General features: G+C 37.9%; 1 protein-coding gene across 1 annotated transcript in view; it reads left to right on the top strand.

The window, feature by feature from the left end:
* Window positions 1-24163, top strand: part of LOC144309890 (ankyrin repeat domain-containing protein 26-like) — a 144449-nt gene that overhangs the window by 93528 nt on the left and 26758 nt on the right. Inside the window, exons 20-24 of the mRNA XM_077890860.1 lie at window positions 1540-2490; window positions 7851-7921; window positions 8468-8561; window positions 12348-12460; window positions 19934-20066. Coding sequence (XP_077746986.1) covers window positions 1540-2490; window positions 7851-7921; window positions 8468-8561; window positions 12348-12460; window positions 19934-20066 — 1362 coding nt within the window. The remainder of the gene's footprint in view (window positions 1-1539; window positions 2491-7850; window positions 7922-8467; window positions 8562-12347; window positions 12461-19933; window positions 20067-24163) is intronic.

Genomic DNA, 24163 nt, shown 5'->3' with positions numbered 1-24163 from the left:
TAAGCACAAAACTCTTGCTACTAACAACATATGTTTTAGTTTTTGGCAATTCCTTCACCACCTCTATATTCATAGAGGGGTTAGTTTCACACTTCCACTGATGAACAGGAGGAAAAGTGTAGCCCGTTTTAAGACCTTACTTCAGATGTTAGTCTCCTACTTTTGAGATGAGTAACAATTTGCTCCAAGTAGTATCTGATTTCATTACAAGGAGCTTTTTTTTTTTAATTTTTTTATTTATTTATGATAGTCACAGAGAGAGAGAGGCAGAGACATAGGCAGAGGGAGAAGCAGGCTCCATGCACCAGGAGCCCGATGTGGGCTTCGATCCCGGGTCTCGAGGATCGCGCCCTGGGCCAAAGGCAGGCGCCAAACCGCTGCACCACCCAGGGATCCCTACAAGGAGCTTTTGAAATAATCATATGCTGTAATATATACTTACTGATAATTTATTGATAAGTCTTTTGTTCCTAGTAAAATAGCTCAGTGTATTTTCCCCTCTTCTGCATTTATTGCCATTTTAAACATCTGAAGAGGAAATAAAATTAGTTGCAGCCACAAATAATCTCATGATTTTTCTAGGAGCTACATAAATTTTACCTTAGTTAGTATTGGTATTTTGAAATATAAGGCTTTTTTTTCTTTTTAAAAGACTTTATGGATTCATTTGACAGAGCACAAGCAGGGGGAGTGGAGGCAGAGGGAGAGAGAAAAGCAGGCTTTCTGTGGAGCAGGGAGCCTGACACGGGACTTGCTCTCAGGATCCGGGGACCATGACCTCAGCTGAAGGCAGAGGCTTAACTGACTGAGCCACCCAGCCACTCCTGAAATACAAGGCTTCTTTTGTATTTAAGATTCACACTAGAGAAGTAGCTGCAGTTTGGTGCCAGAATAGTGGTAGTGGGTACAAAGACCTGGGGAATGTCCTGTAGCTCACTTAGTATTTTTAACCTCTCCATTTTTGAATTGTGATAACTAAAAGAGATAATTAATGTGTGCAGACATGTTTGTAGTACAATGCCTAGATTTATTAGTTATCAGTAGATAAAATTCTTATAACTGAGTATAGAAATGTTAGAAAAGTCGAATACGTATGGAATATTCTCAGGACAAAGTGAGGTTAGGAAATTGAATCTGTCCAAATATATGCAGAGCTAAGGGTTTTCCTGTGGACTGTGTTAGACATGAGACTATAAACTCAATTTTAGTGTAGTCAGATGTATTAGTTTTTTTCTTTCAAGCCTTCTGAGTTTGTTGTAAACCAGAGAAAGACCTTTCCAATTCTGAGATTCTTAGGATTTTGTCATGATTTCTTTTTCCTTTCATGCATTCATTGCTTTCAATTAAACTTTTGAACTTTGGGGAATTTATGCTTGTATAAAAGTTTGAGCTTGGATCCAACTTTGTGTTTTTCCAGTTGGATATCCACTTAACTGCAACCCATTCCTTGTATAAACATAGGATATTCTTTGATTTCAGAGAAAATCATGATAATGTCATTTTATTGAGTTCCAGCTAAAAGACTCTTGTTTTACTTAGGTTTCTCCTCCTCATGAAAAAGAAAAAGGTCTGTTACATGAAAACCGCATGTTGCAAGATGAACTTGCCATGCTAAGACTGGAAATAGACACAATAAGGAATCAGAAGCAGGAAAAGAGGTATTGTGAAGACACTGAAACTGAAAAAGAAAAGAATGACAGTCTTCAAAACGCCATAAAACTGAATGAGGTAACATTAACAAATACAGTATTCCAATCTAGTGGGCAGCTGAATGTTGTGACAACTGAGAATACCATGCTGAACTCTAAATTGCAGGATGAAAAGCTAAACAGAGAAAGACTGGAAGCAAAACTTCAATCATACCGAGCTAGAGTCGCTACAGCTATACAGGATCGTGATCAAAGTCAGGCATCAAAAAGAGACCTAGAACTTGCTTTCCAGAGAGCAAAAGATGAGTGGTGTCATTTACAGGACAAAATGAACTTTGAGATGTCTAACCTAAAAGATAACAATGAGGTGCTTTCTCAGCAACTTTCTGAAGTCGAAAGTAAACTTAATGCCCTAGAAATTGAGCTGCAGTATACAAGAGATGCTCTCAGAGAAAAGACGTTGGCTTTAGAACATTTACAAAGAAACCCAAAACAAACACAGGGTCAGAAGAAGGAAATTGAGCAGAAATCTCAAAACGAACAAGGTAAAGTGAATGAATACATGGGAAAGCATGAATCCTTAGAAGAGAAATTATCTCAACTACAAAGTGAAAATATGTTGCTCCGAGAGCAACTAGATGATGCCTACAGCAGAGTGGAATGTAAAGAAAAGACTATAATTTATCTCAAAGACCAGGTTCAGGTTATTGTAAGAATGGTTCGAGTTGCAGGTGAAAAACGAGCTCTTCAACTGCGAGAAAGAAATAAGGAGTTAATCAATAAATGTAAACAGATAATGGAAAGAGCATTTAGATATGAAGATGAGAAAGAAGAAAGAGAAGTAAGTATTCAGAAAGACAAATATTTTTCAAGCTTCCTATTAGAAAGTTCAAAGTAATGTTTGGTTATGGCTTATTAGTACTATTTTTTTTTTTGGAGAGAAATAGTGCACCTGCACCTAAATGGGAGTGGGGCAGATGGAGAGGGAGAGAGAATCCAAAGTGGGCTCTATGCCCAGTGCAGAGCTCCACTTCATGACCCCGAGATCACGACCTGAATGATTATGGGTCAGTTTTGAATCTTCATAACTTGTATCCAGCAAATAAAAATTAGACCTGAAAGGTGCTTTAATTTGAATAAAAATGCACGTCATCTATGAGAAACTTCAAGAGGTTAAGTTATACATTGTTAAAGAAAGGAGTCTGATATTAATAATTTATTGTTAGTACTACTAAAATAGTTTTAATTCTTGTCACCACGTTTTAATACCATGATGAACAGATAAGTGGAAATGCTCATACCTGAGTGTTTTGACCTTGAGGTTCAAATAAGTGGATTACCTTGACAACTAACTCCAGATTTGTCACATGAACTGAAGTGTAGGTGCTGTATCTCAGTACTTTTTTTTGATAGCTTTTTAAGCATTTTCAGTTAGCATACTTTTATTTTTATTTATGTAAATTTAAATGTTTAGTCTCAAATCATTTATTCTTGTGACCTTTTCACTCTTTGAAGGCATCTACTTTTCACTAAATCATAATTTGGGATAACTGGTGACTTAGCAAAGCTGTATTTGATTTCATCTTCCCACCACGGTTTATAATTTAAGCATTTTTCAAATAATTTGCTCATTTCAAAACTCCATTGGTAACTACCATTTGGGCTTAAAATTTTCCAATAGAATTGTATCTTTGTGATTTATTAATTTGGCACTGGATCTCCATTTTCAGGCTACTGAGGGAGGGATGGCAGGATTCTTGTATAGCAGGAGTGGAGTGAGCATGAACAGGGGAGGGATCTCTAGGAGCTGAGGCCAGGAGGGAGGCAGAAGCCAGGTTATGTAGGGGGCTTGAGGGCCATTAGTATGACTTCACATTTGTTCTGAGATAGTAACCTATTGGAAGGATTTGAGCAGAGGATTGAGTATGTGAAGAACTTAGAAGTTAATTTTAGCCTCTAATAAAAAAGAGAGAAAATATTTGATTAATGTAGAATTTACCACTGCTAGTCTCACCTATACAATACCCATTTCTTTTTGAGACTTCAGCAGGCTGGGAAGCTTTGCAAATTCATCAACAAGGAATGGAGAGTGGGGCTGAAATAATTATCTGTGTAACATAATACTGACTAGGCAGGAGGGATAACACTTTTTGTGTCTTTAACTGAATTCACTTAGCAGTGTGTACATTCTAGGAATAAAAGGTGAGTTGATGTATGTGGTGATAAAGTACATACGTTAGAATTATATTATTAACATAATAATAGGATGATTTCTAAAATCAGTAACAGAAGGTCTTATTAGGTAGTTATGAGAGAACTTCAACAAGAACTGGCTGATGCCCTAAAAAAGCAATGTATGTCACAGGCTTCACCGGAGTTATCACATTATCGTATTAATTTAGAAGATGAGGTACAGGATTTAAAAACATTGGATCAAATCGAAAGTCACATATGTATTACATATAACATGTCAACAGTTCCTCTGTAGCTGGTTAAATAATATAAATGTTTTAGGATGCTAATTTCCATGGACCACTTTCTTTTGTATTTTCATTTCAATTTAGCATAATTTTAGTGTCTTCACCATGCACTTATTTATTAAATTCTGACTTTTCATTCTGCTCTCTCTGTGTTCTATGTTTTTCCTTATAGCATTTACCCATTCACAGAAATTGAGGGACTTTTTTCTCCTGCTATACGATTTTTTTTAACGATTTATTTATTTATTTATTTGAGAGAGAGAGAAAGAATGCATGTCCATGCACACTCATGAGTAGGGGGAGGGGCACAGGGAGAGAGAAAGAATCTCCAGGAGATTCCCTGCTGAGTACAGAGCCCCATGCCAGCTTAAACCCACCACCAATGAGATCATGACCTGAGCTGAAATCATGAGTTGGACGCCTAAACCAACTGAGCCACCCAGGTGCCCTAAAAACAATGTTTTCTACTGAGATCTCTATTACCATGATGAGGCGAGCTAGATAAAATCAGAAGATAAGGTTTAACGGAATGTTTCAGAAAATCGTCTTACTTCTCATCTTCACTTTTATTGATGGATATAGACTCTGTACTGATTTCAGGAAAACTTGTAAAGAAAGGTTACGACTAGTGGAACTGAGGCATTTCCTTCATTTTCTTTTCCTTTTATATATTTATTTTTAATATATTTATTTATAAATATTATAAAATATTTATATTTTTAATATTTATATATTAAAATGCATGGAAATATTCAGATGATGTATATAAAGCCAAAAGAGAGAATTAAGAAAATTATCTAGGTCCTGCCATTGACTCTTTTTAAAAGCTTTATTGAGCTATAAATACACCTACCATACAGTTGACCCATTTAACATGTGTTGTTGTCGCTGAGTATATTTATAGGGTTTTGCAACTATCACTGCCATCAGAACATTTTCGTCACCCTGAAAAAAAACCCTTAGCTGTTGCCCTTGACCTCGGGCAACCAGAAGTCTACTTCTTGTCTCCATAGAGTTGCCTATTGTGAATGTTTCCTATAAAGGGAGTCACACCATGTGTGGTCCTTTGCGACTCGCTTCTTTCACTTCCTGTTTTCAGGGTTCGCCTGTGTTCTAGCATCTGTCAGTGCTTCATTTCTTTTTCTGGTCAGACAGTCCTCCATTGTGGGCTAACGCCCTTGTTCATTCATCATTTAATGCACCTTTGGGTTATTTCCACTTTGTGGCCATTAATAATGCTGCTGTGAACATTGGTTTAGTTGTGTGGACATCTGTATTTCTCTGCCATCAGATTTTATCCTTTAAGTTAATTGGGGTGATTTTACCATCTCTCACCCTTTTTTATTTACTCATTCTACCCTTTCTGTCTTTTTAGTTTCCCTTCCTCTTGCCTAATCCTACACTATTGAGTCCTGGCTCATTGTCTCTCATTCTCCATGAGGCTTTCTCTGATTATTGTAACTCCCCCTGAACTTACTTTCTTCACCCGTATTATCTAGTCTGTGCAGACCAGTTTAGTCCTTTATTTTACATGTATTATCTAGTCTGTGCAGACCAGTTTAGTCCTTTATTTTACATTGTTTTTATTTTTTTTCATGAGCGATAATTCTGTCTTCTTATGTACAAATGTATCTAAGAGGGAAAATATTTTATGTGTATGGTACCTGTCCTTGCCTAAATTTGAGAATATCTTAACAGTTTTTAGGATAAAATTAAGTACTTTATACCATAGCAGTAATTTCTGATTGAAACACATTGACATAACAAAGCTGTATTCTAAATGTATTTTAAGCAGTTAAGTGTAAAACTGAAAGCATTTAATCCGATCGGACAAAGTATTCAATCAGATGCTGTTTTTTTCTGATTATGGCAAAACAGTCTAAATATGCCTGCCTTCATTATGCAACCAGAACTGAGATTTACAGAGTTCCAGCACTTTACCAACTATAAAGCTCTGAGGACAGGTTTTTTTTTAAGTTTATTTATTTTATATAATCATTACATCTATTGTGGGGCTTGAACAGGAACTGAAGGTTAACCGTTGGATGTTCTTTTAACTGAGCCAGCGGGTGCCCCTGAGGGCAGCTTTTCTGATATGCCACACCACGGAGCCTTAATCTCTACTCATCAGAGTACTTGCTAAAGCCCTCTAACATAAACAGTTGCTAAGATGAACAATATGAACATAAAATGATTTGGGAACATTGGTTTAGCAAGAGTCCATTATTTCCACGTCAGTGGCTTTACCTTGCCTCTGATGGTCATGTAAGTTATGTATCACTCAGTGTAGGAGTTACTGTTTGCACTGTAGTCCATGAGCATTGTTCACTGAGTAGTATAGAGAGGAGGTAAATTAAAATTATTATAAGTGGAGGAAAGTACCATTGGCTAGTGGAACTTTTGAAAGTTTTTTCTTGAAGATTTAAAAAAAATTAACTTTTGTTTATTTACTCATAAGAGACAGAAAGAGAGGCAGAGACACGGGCAGAGAGAGAAGCAGGCTCCATGCAGGAAGCCTGATGTGGGACTTGATCCCAGGACTCCAGGATCAAGCCTGAGCCAAGTCCCAGTTCAAGTGATACATAACCGCTGAGACACCCAGGCGTCCCTTTTTTTAATATTTTACTTGAGAGAGAGAGAGAGAGAGGGAGAGGGAGAGAGAGAGAGAGAGAACATGAGTGCACAAGCAGGGGGAGGGGCAGAGAGAAAGGAAGAAGCAGACTCCCTGCTGAGCAGGAACCCTGATGTTGGGGTCTCAATCCCAGGACCCCAAAATCATGATCTGAGCCCACAGCAGATGCCTAACTGACTGAGCCACTGAGGCACCTGTAGTGAAAGTGTTTTGAAGTCCTGAGGCTATATCCTGGGCCTTATGCTCCCCATTTGCTACCGCTTTCAGTGGTATGAAGAATGATTTCAATATAACTTGTGTAAGAGACCACTTTCATTGGCCTGCCGTCTGCCTAAAATATCAAATATCATTAGAACGTAAAACACAACAACAATAATAATGCTAATTGCAGACACTTAGAATTTGGTATGTGCCACATACTCTTCTAAGTAGTTTATGTATATTCCCTAATTTAAACTTCCGACTATCACAGTGAGGTAGATACTATTATTAACTTCATTTTACACATGAAGAAACTGAGACACAGAATTTGAAGTAATTTTTCAAGGTCAAACAGCAAATGCCCAGGGGAGCTGGGAATTCAAATCCAGGCATTCTGGTTCCTACAGAGATCCTGCCTCAGAAGCTGTTACTTGAAATATCTGAGTGTCCCTGAAAGCAGCATGTTAACTTGTATAATCACTGGAATGCCCATGGTGATTTGTAAATGTGAATATTTAAAATTATAATTGATGTGGTGCTTGGAATAGAAAACTAGAAAAGTTTACCATAAGGTAATTTCCTGTCTTTCTGCCTTTGAACAATACGTAAATTTGTATGTGTACCTGATAAAATATAATTTAAAAACGTTAGAATGTTGTTTTTTAATACTAGAAGAGTGCTCAGAAAGCTTTTCTGTCAGGGGATTGTAAATATTTTGGGCTTTGCAAGTCATAGGTCTCTATTGTAGCAGTATAATTCTGGGGAAGCCTTAAATCAGTATGTAGAGGAAAATGTGGCTGTGTCCAGTGACATTGTATTTACAAAAACAGATGATGGTGGTTTTATACTAGATTGTCAGTAGTTAAAAGTATTTCTTTTCTTTTTTAGCGACAAGAAGCAAAGGAGTTACAAACAAAGGTTGTAAGGTGCATTCAGAAGTTCAGAGATGACATAAAAAAGTATGCAATTTATTTTAAGATTTTATTTATTCATGAGAGACACAGAGAGAGACAGAGACATAGGTAGAGGGAGAAGCAGCCTCCCTACAGGAAGCCTGATGCAGAACTCAATTCTGGGACTCCAGAATCGTGCCCTGATCCAAAGGGAGGCTCTCAACCACTGAGCCACCCAGGCGTCCCGCAACAGGACAAGTGAAAGCAGCACAGAAAATAACTTGAGTATTTATAAAGCAGATAAGTAGTATAGTATGAGAAATATATCCATTATGATAAATACATCGTTGTTTAGCTGGGTAAAAATATCAGCTTTGTGGGATTTTGAAATGCATAATTTTTGCTTACGATCCTTTTTTTTTTCTTTTTTGCTTACGATCTTTAAATTTTGTACATTAACCCCAAAACACAACCAGAAAAATGGCACAATTGCCAAATCTACTTTTTAAATTTCTAAGAATTTATGTAAGACCTTTAGATGTTTGTTTAGAAATTATGTGGTATGTTTAAAATTTGTGTCTGAGAATAAATATTTTAAAATATGCATTTTAGGCTTGAAGTTGAAAATGCCGAGTTAAAAGTTACAGTCAAGGAGCAAGCAGGCCAAATTGAACAGCTTCAGAAAGACCTGTTAAGTTCAAGTTCGGTAAGTCAGTCTCTTAATTTCTGTCCTAAGGAGAAGGAATTTTTATATCTCTAGTAGTAGTGTATAAGAACATTTTGGATAATATGAAAATTCTCACTCATAAAAATATTTATTATATTCATATGGTTGCTATTTAACTACTCTTGGTATAATTCCTCTTTATAGATAAAGTTGACTGAATGCATAAATTAATCATTTTTGTAGTAAGATTTTAATAAAAAGGATTGTGATAGCCTAAGCAAAACAGTATTTTATATATATATATATCACATTTTGTTTATCTGTCAGTGATCATTTGGGTTTTTCTACCTCTTAGCTATTGTTGGTAATGCTGCTATGAATATTGGTATACTAATGTCTGAGTCCCTGCTAATATTTTTCAATATGTTTAAAATTCCCCAAACTTTGAGTAATAATTTGATCTTGAATGCTGACTTTCTCTTGTAATCTCAACCCTTCACTGAGATTTTGAGAATGAATTACTTTACTAATAATTTGTGGTGATTTGTAATTACAAATTGGTAGTGTGTTGCCTTCATTAAGAATGACTACGAGGGGGATCCCTGGGTGGCTCAGTGGTTTGGTGCCTGCCCTGGGCCCAGGGCATGATCCTGTAGTCCCCGGATTGAGTCCCACATGGGGCTCCCTGCATGGAGCCTGCTCCTCCTCTGCATGTGTCTCTGCCTCTGTGTGTGTGTGTGTGTGAGTGTGTTTGTGTGTGTCTCATAAATAAATAAATAGAATCTTAGAAAAAAGCAGAATGACTACTAGGTAATTATGCAAACATTTTTCTCAAAGGGATGTAGTTTTCTCCTTGTTGGATTTTGTAAAGGAAAAGAGATGCCAGTGAAAAAGTAGAAATGACTGCTCAGTCAGGGCCTTAGAGAGTAACCTAGTGCTCCTAGCATTCATTGCAAGTTCAGAAACGAATGTTTTTCTATTACCTTGAGTTAATCATACTTTCAGAGATTTAACAGTCCAATCTCAGAAAAGATTAATGTGCAATCCAGGACTCCAGTTTATTGATAGGTAGTGAAAACTATATAACCATTTATAAGCAGTACAGGATTATCGTGCCATTCATACCGTCCTTTGTAGGAGTGGCTACCAATGATTTAAGATGAGAAGATTGCTTTGGGACTTCTAAGTTGGAACTATGAGGTAGATGGACCTACAACTAGTTTCTTTCAGTGACATAAGTTAGGTACATGCAAATTTCATTAAACAATCATACCTATCAGGGGAACTAGCACATTCTGTTGACTGGTCCTTTCTGTGGCCAAAGAAACATCGAAAAAAACTTTTTTTCCTGACTTCATATAAAACTGCTCAAGTTGCTTTACTGTACTTTTCATGCAGTTAACTTGACAAGGAGTCTTCTCTCTGACTGAGAGTGCCATGAGTTGTCCCCCTACAATATCACACAGGAATCTATTAGGAAGCCACCACATATTACAGAGTTTGTAAGAATATCCATAGATAATTCTGCATATTCCTATAGAAATGAATTAGGGTTATGGTATAAAATGATTAGCCACTTTAAGCTTACCCTATAAAATAAAAACTTAAATAGCTTTCCAGCAACTTAGTTCATAGCCCTAATTTCTCTAGAAGGTTCTCACCTCATGAATCCCCAGGACAGAGACTACATCTGTGTTAAGATATTTCATGGACACCATTTTGAGGTGAAGAAATATGGATTGGGAAGAAGAGTTAGCTCTAGCTGACTTAAGCCTCTGAAGAAAATAGTCAAGTATGTGTCTGAAAAGAACTTAGAAGAAGACTTCCGTAAGTTCACGTCTCTATGGAATAGGAAAGTATTCAAAAGGAAACAAAGGCAAACCGTTCATAATCCAACCCTTGGGAAGAACTTTTGCATTATTTTTTTTTGAACTTTTGCATTATAAAAGAAAAGCAAGACAAAGTACAATGGTCAGCATCCTGAGGGTAAAGGTGCCCCCCCCCCAGATTAAAAAATAATACACTGGGATCCCTGGGTGGCACAGCGGTTTGGCACCTGCCTTTGGCCCAGGGCGCGATCCTGGAGACCTGGGATCGAATCCCACGTCGGGCTCCCGGTGCATGGAGCCTGCTTCTCCCTCTGCCTGTGTCTCTGCCTCTGTGTGTGTGTGTGTGTGTGTGTGTGTGTGTGTGACTATCATAAATAAATTTTAAAAAATTAAAAAAAAATACACTCGGGATGCCTGGGTGTCTCTCTCATTAAGCGTCTGCCTTCAGCTCAGGGCATGATCCTGGAGTCCTGGGATGGAGTCCTCCATGGGGCTCCCTGCATGGAGCCTGCTTCTCTCTCTACCTGTCTCTTTGCCTCTCTCTCTCTCTCTCTCTCTCTGCCTCTCTCTCCCTGCCCCCCCGCCCTCTCCCTCCGTACCTCTCATGAATAAATAAATGAATAAATAAAATCTTTAAAAAATAACTCAAAGTAATCCCAAAAAGAGTCAAGATAAAATGTACAAGATTAACTGTGTGAGGTGCCTGTGTGGCTCAGTGGGTTAAACATCTACCTTAGGCTCAGGTCATCACCTCAAGGTCCCAGAATCGAGTCCTGTATACATCAGGCTCCCTCTGCAGCAGGGAGTCTGCTTCTCACTCTGTATCTGCTCCTCTCCCCATTCATGCTCTCTCTCTCTCAAATACATAAATTAAAAAAATATATAAAAATAACAGATTAGCTAACTAGAAAGGTAATGCACATCAGGTAACAGGTATTGAATGTGTGGTTGAAAATATTGTCTATGAGGAACTAGAAGGAAGATGGAAGCATACACATGACCTCAGTAAATGGGTCAAGGCTGAAAGTATAGAATAGAGCATCTGGTTTTGAAGCCTTGGGATTTGGAGAACTCTGAGAGGATGTGAAAAAGAGGAATAGCAAGGGTCCAAGGACTGAATGTCAGCGTTTGCTGTCATTTAGAAATGAAATGGGATTAGAAGAGCAGAGGGAAGATGTGGCATTGTTTTCAGCTGCTGCTGAGAAGTAAAGCAGGATCAGGACTTGTAAAAACAGATCCTTGATGATTGTCAAAACTTTTTAGTGGAATTCCAGGATTGAAAGTCAGATTTTAGTGTAAAAGACGCGATGAAAAGATGAATCTGTGGCTGAGATGACACATTAAAGAATGTTCGAGTCCAGTGAAAGGGGAAAAGCAAGATGATCGAAAATGCTGCAAGAGTAAGGAAACGTTTTTATAGAATATTGGGAAGCCTTGAATTTTATTTAGAGAGAAAAGTGGTCAATAGAAAAGAAGACATTGAAATCTTGCAGAGAAATGTTTGAAATGCTTGCAGAGAAGGAGAGTATCTCATCCTAAAGTCAGATGATCATCAAAATTATAATGGGGACAGTATGGGAATTTTTCAGAGACTGTATCTTAAGCTGTGATCTCACAAAACCCAGAGTATCTTAAGACATTGGTGAAACTGCTTCTAGGACATCTCTAGAAACTCAGATGTAAGTATAGCCACCTTAAAGATTTTTTCATTAATGTGGATTAAAAACCTCTGTATTTCCCAAGTAAATTTTGGCAATTTAAATTCTAGAAACAAAAATGATGAAAATATAAACTCAGTTGAAGCTGTTTTAACAAACATCCTTATTTTTGAGATTTCTTTTCATTGACATTTGGTTCATAACCTACATTTTATATGTATTTTATAAACCTGTCTAAACACATATTACTCATGGATTCATGAGAAATAGCATTTTATAAAAGAAGAAGGAGTCTCTTGATTTTTGAAACTAATGTTCTTAAAAAATTGTTTCCAAAGTGTGGTGATGAAAAGGAAAACCTAAAGAAATGTATGGAGTTAAAACAGCCTTTGCAGTTCAGGTTGGATCAAGAAGTGAAGAAAAATGAGGAATTGGAAAAAGAGAATACTGGGTAAGACTAATATTTCACATCACTTTAACCATTAATTAACTAATTTATCTGTAATTGTAGTTTATAAAAACCTAAATAGAAATTCTTGCCAAAATACTACATTTACTCTTCCGTGATTCCTTAAATAATAACAACAATGCCTTTGACATATATTGTCAACTGCGCTTTTCATTGTCCACCGTGAATTTTTTCTGCAAGATATCTTTGTTCTTAGGTAATCTTTCCTTTTAATAGTGTTCTTTTCTTAGAGCAGATATCCTAATCTCTAAAAACTTAACTGTGTCATATAACAACATCAAAAGTTATCTTGGATTTGCTTGTATTTCTTTTTATTTTATATTATTTATTTGAATTCAAATTAATTAACTTATAGTGTAATATTAGTTTCAGAGGTAGAGTTCAGTGATTCATCAGTCTTATGTAACACCCAGTGCTCATGCCATCACGTGCCCTCCTTAATCCCCATCAGGCAGTTACCCCATCGCCCCCAATCCCTTCCCCTCCAGCAACCCACAGTTTGTTTTCTAGTATTGAGTGACTTATGGTTTGTGTCTCTTTCTGATTTCATCTTGTTTTACTTTTCCTTCCCTTCCCCTATGCCCAGAGCCAAAGGCCTACTCTCAGCCACTGAGCCACCCAGGGGTCCCAAGATTTCATTATTTATTGGCTGAGTAATATTCTGTTCTCTCTCTCCCTCCCTCTCTCTCTCTCTCTCTCTGTCCAATAAATAAATAAATATGATTATTTATTTATATCACACCTTCTTTATACATACCTCTTTCAAAGAACATTGGATCTCCTAGTTTGGCTATTGTGGATATTTACTGGTATAAACATATGGGTGCAGGTGCCCCTTTGGATCCTGACCAAAGTGATCTTTGGGATTCATACCTTCTAGTGCAATTGCTGGGTTTTACATAGGTAGCTCCTTTTTCAACTCTTTGAGGAACCTCTGGTACTGATTTCCAGAGTGGCTGCACCAGGTTGCATTCCCACCAACATCGTAAGAGGATCCCCCTTTCTCTGCATTCCTGCCAACATCTGTCATTTCCAGACTTGCTAATTTTGGACATTATGAAAGGTGTGAGGGGGAAACTCACCGTGGTTTTGATTTGTATTTCTCTGGTGCCAACTGATGTTGAGCATGTTTTCATGTGTCTGTTGGCCATATGTATGTCTTCTTTGGAGACATGTCCTTTCATTTCTTCCCATTTCTTCATTGGGTTATCTTTCTTTGGGTGTTGACTTTGATTAGCTCTTTATAGACTTTGCATACCAGCCTTTTATCTGATAAGGCATTTGCAAACACCTTCTGCCATTCTGTCAGTTGTCTTTTGGTTTTGTCAACTGTTTCCTTGCTGCGTAAAAGCTTTTTATCTTGATGAAGTCTCAGTAGGTCATTTTGGCGTCTGGTGACATGTCTAGCAAGAAGTTGCTGCAGCCAAGGTCACAGAGGTTGCTGGCTGTGTTCTCCTCTAGGATTTTAATGGATTCCTATCTTACATTTGGGTGTTTCATCCATTTTGACTCTATTTTTGTGTATGGTGTAAGAAAATGGTCTAGTTTTATTCTTCTACATGTGGTGGTCTGATTTTCCCACACCATTTGTTGAAGAGACTGCTTTGTCTCCATTGGATTTTCTTTCCAGTATTGTTGAAGAGGAGTGGACCATAGAGTTGAGGGTCCACTTCTGGATTTACTCTTCTGGGCCATTGATTGACATGTCCGCTTTTGTGCCAGGACCATACTGTCCTGTTGATCACAGCTTTGCAATGGAGCTTAAAGGCTGGCTTCTAATACCACCAGCTTTGGCTACGTTTTTCAACATACCTTTGGCTATTCGGGGTCTTCTAAGGTTCCAAAGAAATTTTAGTATTATTTACTCCAGCTGTATGCAAAGAAGTTGGGGGCAGCCCAGGTGGCTCAGTGGTATAGCTCTGCCTTCAATCCAGGGTGTGATCCTGGAGACCCAGGATCGAGTGCCACGTTGGGCTCCCTGCATGGAGCCTGCTTCTCCCTCTACCTGTGTCTCTGCCTCTCTCTCTCTCTCTCTCTCTCTCTCTCTCTCTCTCTGTGTGTGTCTAATGAATAAATAAATAAAAAATCTTAAAAAAAAAAGTTGGTAGTATTTTGATAGAGATTGCATTGAATGTAGAGATTGCTCGAGCTTGCATAGACATTTTAACAATATTTGTTCTTCCAATCCATGAACATGGAATGATTTCAGTTCTTTATGATTTCTCAATTTCTTTCCAGAATGTCCTGTCTTCTTCAGAGTACAGATCCTTGTCTCTTTGGGTGGGTTTATTCCAAGGTATCTTATGGTGTTTAGTGCAATGGTAAATGGAATTGACTCCTCAGTTTCTCTTTCTTCCATCTCATTGTTAGTGTATAGAAATGCAACTGATTTCTGTGCATGGATTTCCTATCCTGCTGCTTTGCTGAATTCAGGAAAGGGTCCTAACAATGTTGGCGTAGAGTCTTTTGGGTTTTCCACATAGGATATCATGTCCTCTGAGAAAAGTGAGAGTTTGAGTTCTTTTCTGATTCAGACGCCTTTTTATTTCTTTTTGTTGTCTAAATGCTGAGGCTATGTCGAACAACACTGGTTGTCCAGAGAGTGGACCTCCCTGTTGTGTTCCTGACCTTAGCGGCAAAGCTCTCAGTTTTTCCCCATTAAGAATAGCATCGGGTGTGGGCTTTTCGTAGATGGCTTTTATGATATTGAGATATGCTCCCCTCCTCCCTGCACTGTGAAGAGTATTGATCCGGAAAGGGTGCTGCACTTTGTCAACTGCTTTTTCTGCATCTCTTGAGAGGATCCTATGGTTCTTATCCTTTCTTTTATTTCTGTAGTGTATCACATTGATTCATCTGCAGATGTCGAATCACCCTTGCAGCCCAGGCATAAAACCCACTTGGACATGGTGAATCATCCTTTAATGTACTGTTGAATCCTCCCAGCCAGTGTCTTGTTGAGAATTTTGGCATCCGTGTTCATCAGGGATATTGGAGTGTAATTCTCCTTTTGGGTGGGGTCTTGCTCTGGTTTTGCGATCAGAGTAATGTTGGCCTCACAGAGAACACTGGAAGGTTTCCCTTCCATTACTAATTTTTATAAACAGCTCCGAAGAATAGATTAATTCTTCCTGGAATGTGTGGTAGAATTCTCCTGGGAAGCCTCCTGGTCCTGGACTCTTGGTTGTTGGCAGATATTTGATGACTGCTCCCATTTCCTTGCTGGTTATGGGTCTGTTCAGGTTTCCTGTGTCTTCCTGTTTCAGTTTTGATAGGAAGGGATCCATTTCTTCCAGATTGCTTACTTTGTTGGCATATAGTTGCTCAGAATGTGTTCTTATAGTTGTCTATATTTCTCTGGTGCTGGTCGTGATCTGTCTTCTTTCATTCACGATCTTATTTCTTTGGGTCCGTTCTCTTTTTGATATGTCTGTCCAGGGGTTTATTGATCTTATTCTGTCAAAGAACCAGCTCCTGATTTCATTGATGTGTTCTACTGTTCCTTTGGTTTCTATTTCATTGATTTCTGCTCTGATCTTTATGAATTCTCTTCTCCTGCTGGTTTTAGGTTTTAATCTTCTGTTCTTTTCCAGCTCCTTTAGGTGTAAGGTTAGCTTGTGTACTTAGGACCTTTCTCATTTCTTGAGAAAGACTTGTATTGCTATATACTTCCTTCTTAGGATGACCTTTGCTACGTCCCAGATGTTTTGAGCAGTTGCGTTTCCATTTTTGTTTGTTTCTATGAGGTTTTTAAAACTGTGCTTTTATTCCCTGGCTTGATTCTTTAACCTCCGTGTATTTGAATTCTTTCCAAATTTCCTCTTGTGATCAAGTTTCAGTTTCAAAGCATTGTGGTCTGAAAGTATGCAGGGAATGATCCCAATCTTTTGGTATCAGTTGAGACCTCATTTATGACCCAGTACGTGATCTAGTATGGAACATGTTCCATGTGCACCCGAGAAGAATGTGTATTCTGTTGCTGTAGGATGGAATGCTCTGAAGTTATCTGTGAAGTCCATTTTGTGCAGTGTGTCATTCAAAGCCCTTGTGCCCTTGTGGATCTTCTGCTTAGATGATCTGGCCGTTACAGTGAGTGGTGTGTTAAAGTGCCTACTATTATTGTATGACTATCAATGTGTTCCTTTAATTTTGATATTAATTGGTTCATAAGGGGGTCTGGGTGGCTCAGTCGGTTAAGCCCTTGCCTTTGGTCAGGTCATGTTCTCAGGGTCCTGGGATGAAGCCCTCATCAGGCTCCCTGTTCAGTGGGGAGTCTGCTTCTCCCTCTCCTGCTGCCCATGCTTCTGTTCTCTCTCTGTGTCAAATAAATAAATAAATGAAATCTTAACAGAAAATCGGTTTATATAGTTGGCTGCTCCTACTTTAGAGGCATTAAAACTTATAATTGTTCAATTTTCTCTTTGGATAGACCATTTAATTATGGCATAGTGTCTTTCTTCATCTCTTAATGCAGTCTTTGGTTTAAAATACAACTTGTCTGATATCAAGATTGCCACCTCAGTTTTTTTTTAATGTCCTTTAATATGATAAAATGGTTTTCCACCCCCTCACCTTCAATCTGGGGTTTTCTTTGTGTCTAAAAATGAGTCTCTTACAGATAGCATATCGATGGGTCTTGCTTTTTTTTTTTTTTTTTTAATCCACTGGGATACCCTGTGTGTTTTGGTTGGGGCATTTGGCTTGTTTACATTCAGAGTAACGATTGAAAGATATGGATGTAGTGCCATTGTATTACGTGTCAAGTCTGTGTTTTGGTGTACTGTGTCTGTTCCTTTCTGGTCTGTGTTATTTTTGGGCTCTCTGTTTTCTTAAAGGTTCCCCTTGCAGGGCTGTTTTAGGGATCACAAATTCTTTTAGTTTCTGTTTGTGCTGGAAGCTTTTTATCTCCCCTTGTATTTTGAATGAGAGCCTTGCTGGATAAAATTCTTAGCTGTAGATTCTTCTCATTGAGCACCCTGAGTATATCATGCCAGCTCTCTCTGGCCTGCTATCTCTTTGGATAGATCCGCTGCCAGTTGAATATTTCTCTCCTTCTTAGTTCAGGGCCTCGTGTTCCAAGCTGCTTTCAGGATTTTCTCTTTGGGTCTGAAATTTGCAAGCTTTGCTTGGAGATATTGACCTATTTTTTATTGATTTTGAGGAAGGTTCTCTGTGCCTCCTGGCACTTGAGTGCCTGTTTCTTTCCCCAGATGAGGGAAGATCTCTGCTATAATTTGCTCAAATATGCCTTCTGCCCCCTCCTTCCCCTCTTTTTCTGGGATCCCCATTATTCTAACATTGTTTTGCTGTGTGGTACGAATCATCTCTCAAATTCTCCTGTCATAGTCCAGTGGTTGTTTCTCTCGCTTTTCCTCAGCTTCTTTATTCTCCATTGTTTTGTCTTCTATATCACTACTTCTCTGTGAAGCCTCATTTATCCTAGCAGTTAGAACCTTCATTTTTGATTGCATCTCACTAAGATTAGCCTTTTTTATCTCAACTTGATTAGATATCAGTTGTTTTATTTCTCCAGAAAGGCATTCTCTAGTGTCCTCTGAGTGTCTCTTAAGCCCAGCTATTATCTTGATGGTCATTATTCTGAACTCTCGCTCCAGCCTCTTCCTTCTATCCATGCTGATTAGGTTCTGGGCAGTCAGTACTACCTCTTGTTCTCTTTGTGGCGGTGAGTTTTTCCATCTTGTCATTCTGTCCAGAGAAGAAGAGATGAGTGAGAGAACAGAATAGAAAAATATCAAGAATGACCCCAGATAAATACATGCTAAACAAATCAGAAGAGACCCGAAGCCAATTTAAAGGTTAACAAAGGAGATAATAGAATTAGAGAGATCAAGAGAGCAGAGCAGTACACCGATACTATGTGAATTTTGGTCTTTTTGTTAGGAAATTGCATCCCCAAATGGTTAAGAGGAAACCTTGTATATATACAAAAATAAAATTAAATACAAGGAAAGTCTAGAATGTAAGTGTAAAAATGGAAATTAAAAGTCAAAATAAAAAGGATATTATCAGAGATCCCTGGGTGGCGCAGTGGTTTTGCGCCTGCCTTTGGCCCAGGGCGTGATCCTGGAGACCCGGGATCGAATCCCACGTCGGGCTCCTGGTGCATGGAGCCTGCTTCTCCCTCTGCCTATGTCTCTGCCTCTCTCTCTCTGTCTTTTTTCTCTCTCTCTTTTCTCTCTCTCTCTCTCTCTGTGACTATCATGAATAAATTTTTAAAAAAGGATATCATCACCCAGTTGAACAGAACTGAGCAATATACCATATCCTATGTCTTTTTGTTAGAGAAATATATCCCAAAGGAAAAACAAGCAGGACTTACATGTATATAGAAATAAAATTAAGTACGGTGAAAGAATAGAATGTAACTCTGAAGGTGAAAGTTAACCAAGACTTGCAAAAAGTGGTCACTTTTCTATTTGTAGAAATGCTGCAATTCTTTCCTTAGATGTCTGGTTGATTTCACAGGTGTTCAGAATGATTTGAAAGCTCTCTGGCTGAATTTCTGGGATCAGACAAAACTATGTTCTCCTCTTGCTCTGCCATCTCTGACTCAAGTGGCTTACATTTTCTTCCTGCGTTTTCTAGTTATAAAATATGTCATTCATACAAAAATACATGTCTGACTTCATGAAGAATAAAATGAGCAACTTCACTACTCAGATTTTTAAAAAAGTCTTTCCGATGTCTCTGAAGCTCCCACCTGGCTTCCTTTCTGCTTATTTGCTGAGTATTTAAGTTTTGCTCTGATCCGCCAAAACTTTTCTGTCATTCAACTTTGTTTCTCTGCATTGTTTGGCATCCTTCACTTTCCTAAGAATGTACTAGCCAAGGTATTAGATTTTTGTTTAAAACAGTCTCATAGGCCATCATCATACATTCTCTCTCTGCTGATTTCCTTTCTTCTAAAGCTCTGCCTCTTCCTTCTTCCTCTGAATTCAAACTTTATAAATATTTTTCTTTCCTGTTTCTCTTTCTGTTTTGAATGATCTCCTTTGATGTTTTTTGTCTGTATTTTCTTTCCTTCTTTTAGACTGGGGTAGGTGGGTACCAAAATGTATTTTTGTGTCTTTATAAAACATTAATAGATGAGGATGCTTTTCTTCCTCACCGTGGATTACTAGCCTCTACTACCTAATAATAGATTAATTTTTATATTCACATACTGAAAATAGATATTAATAATAACTTACAAGAACTCTTAATATAGTTACCCTGTTAACCCTTCAACTGCCATATGTGTCATAAAAATCTTTTCCATATTTTTTTACTTAGCAATGTAATTTAGTTGGTATTCTCTCAAACAATGAGAGATTGGAACAAATGAGATATCATAAGTATAGATTTGTTTATGTGATAGAACATATTATCTATTTAAATAAGTATTAAATATTTCTTCTTAAAGGACCTGACTTACTCATTCTATACCTTCTGCAGGCTTAAGAACCACTTAATAAACATGTTAAGAAGGATATTAAGTAAATATGAAAATGGAGAGCTTCCTTTCTATGGAGATTTAAAAACCAGTCAAACGGAAATGGAAATTCAGATTAATATGCTAAGACAGAAGGTAATTTTTAATTAGTTTTGGGACTCTAAAATCATTGGGAAATAAATCCCTCTGTGCTTTGAGCAGTAAAATACAGATTTTCCTAGTAATCTTACATACTTGATATATATTTTTGGTAATAACTTTATTGAGATATAATGAACATAAGATGCATATTCAGGGATCCCTGGGTGGCGCAGTGGTTTGGCGCCTGCCTTTGGCCCAGGGCGCGATCCTGGAAACCCCGGATCGAATCCCACGTCGGGCTCCCGGTGCATGGAGCCTGCTTCTCCCTCTGCTTGTGTCTCTGCCTCTCTCTCTCTCTCTCTCTCTATGTGACTATCATAAATAAATAAAAAATTAAAAAAAAATTAAAAAAAAAAGATGCATATTCAAAGACTACCACAATCCATTTTAGAACATTTTGTCACCGTAAAAATAAACCCTATGCCCTTTAACTGGCACGTCATGCTAGTTTCCCCCTCCCTATTCTTCTTAGCCATAGGTAGTCACCGTTCTAGTCTCTGTCTCTATCGATTTGCTGCTGATTTTGGACAGGTCATCTCAATGGAATCACCAAATATTTGATCCTTTGTGACTGCCTTCTTTGGTTTAGCATGTTTTTAGATTTATTTTGTGCCATGTGTCAGAACTTTATTATTTTTTTATTTCTGAATACTATCCCACCATATGGACAGCCCACGTTTTATTTATGTATTTATCATTTGGTGGACGTTTGAGCTGTTACACTTTTTGGCTGTTGTTAATAATGCTGTTGTGAATACGCATGTACAAGCTTTTGCGTGAACATTTCACTTCTCTTGGGTATATACTTATAAATGGAATTGTTAGTTCATATGTTAAAGGACCTTTAACATTTTTGGTTTAAACCTTTTGAGGAACTGCCAGACTATTTTCCAAACTGGCTGCACCATTTTACATTTATGTCACCAGTGTTTGAGGATTCTCATTTTCCCTGATTCTTGTCAATGTTTGTCATTATCTGTTGTTTTTGTTATAGCTATTCTATTGGGTGTAAAATGACACGTTGTAGGGGTATTTTCATTTGTTTCAAATTTTTATTTGAATTCTCGTTAGTTGACATATCATGTAATCTTGGTGTCAGGAGTAGAATTTAGTGATTCCTCACTTAAATACCCAGTGCTCATCAGTACAAGTGCCTTCCTTAATACCCATCACTCATCTAGTCCCCCCTGCCCACCTCGACAGCAACACTTAGTTTATTCTCTATGGTTGAGAGTCTCTTATGGTTTGCCTCTCTTTCTCTCCTTTTTTTCCACCTTCCCCTATGTTCATCTGTTGTTGGCTTTTTTTTTTTTCTTAATTCCACATAGGAGTGAAATCATATGGTATTTGTCTTTCTCTGACTTATTTCACTTAGCATAATACACTTGTTGAGTTCCATCTGTCTTGTGGTTTTAATTTGCATATTTCTTAGAACTAGTGATGTTGAGCATCTCACTTTATATGTGGTCATTATTCATTTCTATATCTTGCTTAAAGAACTAATCATTTATTTTGCCCATTTTTATATTGGACTGTCTTTTCATTATTGTAAGAGTTCTATCTATATCCTAACTACAGACCCCTTATCAGGGATATGATTTTCAAATATTTTATTCATCACCTTGCCTTTTCACTTTTGCTTGATGGTTACATTTGAAGCATAGAAGCTTTTATTTTTTAGATTTTGATGAAATCCTTAATCTGTTTCTGTCTTTTGATGCCATATTTAAGAAACTGTTGCCAAATGCAATCACGAACATACACACCTGTTTTTTCTATGAGTTTTATAATTTTAGCTCTTAATATTTCTTTTCTTTTTTTTTAATATTTTTTTTTCAATTTTTATTTATTTATGATAGTCACAGAGAGAGAGAGAGAGAGAGGCAGAGACACAGGCCGAGGGAGAAGCAGGCTTCATGCACCGGGAGCCCGATGTGGGATTCGATCCCGGGTCTCCAGGATCGCGCCCTGGGCCAAAGGCAGGCGCCAAACCACTGTGCCACCCAGGGATCCCTAGCTCTTAATATTTCATGTTAAGTTTGTACATATGTTGTGAGGTAGAGGTCTAATTTTATTACTTTGTGTGTGGATATCCATTTGTCTCAGTACCATTTGTTAAAAAGACTATTCTTAATCCATTTTAGTGTCTCGACACCCTTGTTGAAAATCAATCCACCATAATTTGAGAGTTTTTTTTTTTAATTTTTTTATTTATTTGTGATAGTCACAGAGAGAGAGAGAATGAGGCAGAGACACAGGCAGAGGAGAAGCAGGCTCCATGCACCGGGAGCCCGACGTGGGATTCGATCCCGGGTCTCCAGGATCGCGCCCTGGGCCAAAGGCAGGCGCCAGACCGCTGCGCCACCCAGGGATCCCCTTATAATTTGAGAGTTTATTTTTAGATTCTCAATTCTAATACATTGACCTATATGTCTATCCTTAGGCCACTACCAAATCAAATTTTATGAGAATTCTTTCCTAGTCCTCTTGCAAATTACCACTCATTTATATTACAATTATGTAATAAGTCAATGTAGTAGAACCTAACTTTACTCCTGTAGAGACTTATACTTTTTGAAGGAGCCTTTTGCCAGCTTATGTCTTGCTGACTACCTGACACAATGAGAAGCCAGGCTCAAAAAGATAGAGTCCCGTTTCTCTTCTCCAGTAATACCTGTAGTTTCTCACTCAGTGCCTCCCGCATCCATTTCCATCGTCTTGGTTGTAGGATCCACTGTCTACTATGTACTTCGTTGTGTTTTATTAACTTGTTATAATGCATAGACTCACCCATAGATTTCACCATCTAGGATATAAAGGATTAACTCTGGGTTATCAGCCTTCCTGTTTGGAAGTCTTGCTAATCCATCATCTTAAAGTTCACAATTAGATACTCTTTTGACCTGGTTCTTGTGCATACAAGACTGGCGCCGATCCTGTTCTTGGCACAGATCCTACATTCTTGGAAAACAGAGTTGCCTGTATCCATCTTCTTTTACTGAAATAGAAAGATATGCATAGCTGTACTTTGATAGGTCAATACGTAATTAATAGAATAAACATTTCATTACATTATGTCAAGAATACACCTGTAAAATATCTTGTTGCATTTAATTGAATTATCAGGGAAGCCCGGGTCCTCAGTGGTTTAGCACTGCCTTCAGCCCAGGGCGTGATCCTGGAGACCCAGGATTGAGTCCACGTCAGGCTCCTTTCATGGAGTCTACCTCTCTCGCTGCCTGTGTCTCTGCCTCTGTCTCTCTGTGTGTGTGTCTCATGAATAAATAAATTAAATATTTTTAAAAACAATCAAATTATCAGAGACAAATAGTAGGCGAGCAATTTGAATCACAAAAAAATTTCAAAGTGAACCTATATGATATGGAGAAGCATTCTAGTACGATATAAAGATGAGATAGTCTTACTACCTTCCCTGAAAAATAAGCTTGCAGTAAGATAAAGGAGAAATTATATTTAATTTAAGTGTGCCAAAGGACAATACATTTGTTTCGCTAATGAAAAGATTAGAAATTATTCCATAACGTTCTCCTTATGTCATCACTGATGAAGGGAGAATGAAGATTATTGATTTAAAAGCACTCAATGCTGCCTTTCTTTTAGAATTGCAGTTACTTGAATTCAGATAAAAGGTTCCGTTTTGCTTATTAAACTTTTACTAGTTGTTCAGCTGTTATACTTCAAATCACATGTCTCTCTGCTTGCCAGTCGTTTTTCTCCCCTAACATGAGGGGAAATTTAAAAGAGGAGTTCTTGTCTAGTTTTAATAATTTGTAATTGAAGGGATTCTTTAGAAAAAATGTCTTAGAGAAAGGAAGATGGTGGCAGGGTAGGAGGAGCCTAGACTCACCTCATCCCACTAATACAACTAGATACCTATCAACTCATCCTACATACCCCAGAAATCTACCTGAATACTGACAGAACAAAGGTCACAACTAAAGAGAGAGAAGAGGCCACTTTAAAGAAAGTCGGAAGTACAGAGATATAGTTTAGAAGAGAAAGAGATCCTATCTGCAGCAGATGGGAGGGAGTAGTGGTCCCAGCGAAGGGCAGGAGAGAACACCTGGGAA

The sequence above is a fragment of the Canis aureus genome, unplaced genomic scaffold (genome assembly GCF_053574225.1).
Source record: "Canis aureus isolate CA01 unplaced genomic scaffold, VMU_Caureus_v.1.0 ptg000239l_RagTag, whole genome shotgun sequence".
Classification (NCBI taxonomy): Eukaryota; Metazoa; Chordata; class Mammalia; order Carnivora; family Canidae; genus Canis; species Canis aureus.
The sequence above is the reverse complement of the archived record's forward strand: the minus strand, read 5'-3'. Positions and strand labels throughout refer to the sequence as shown.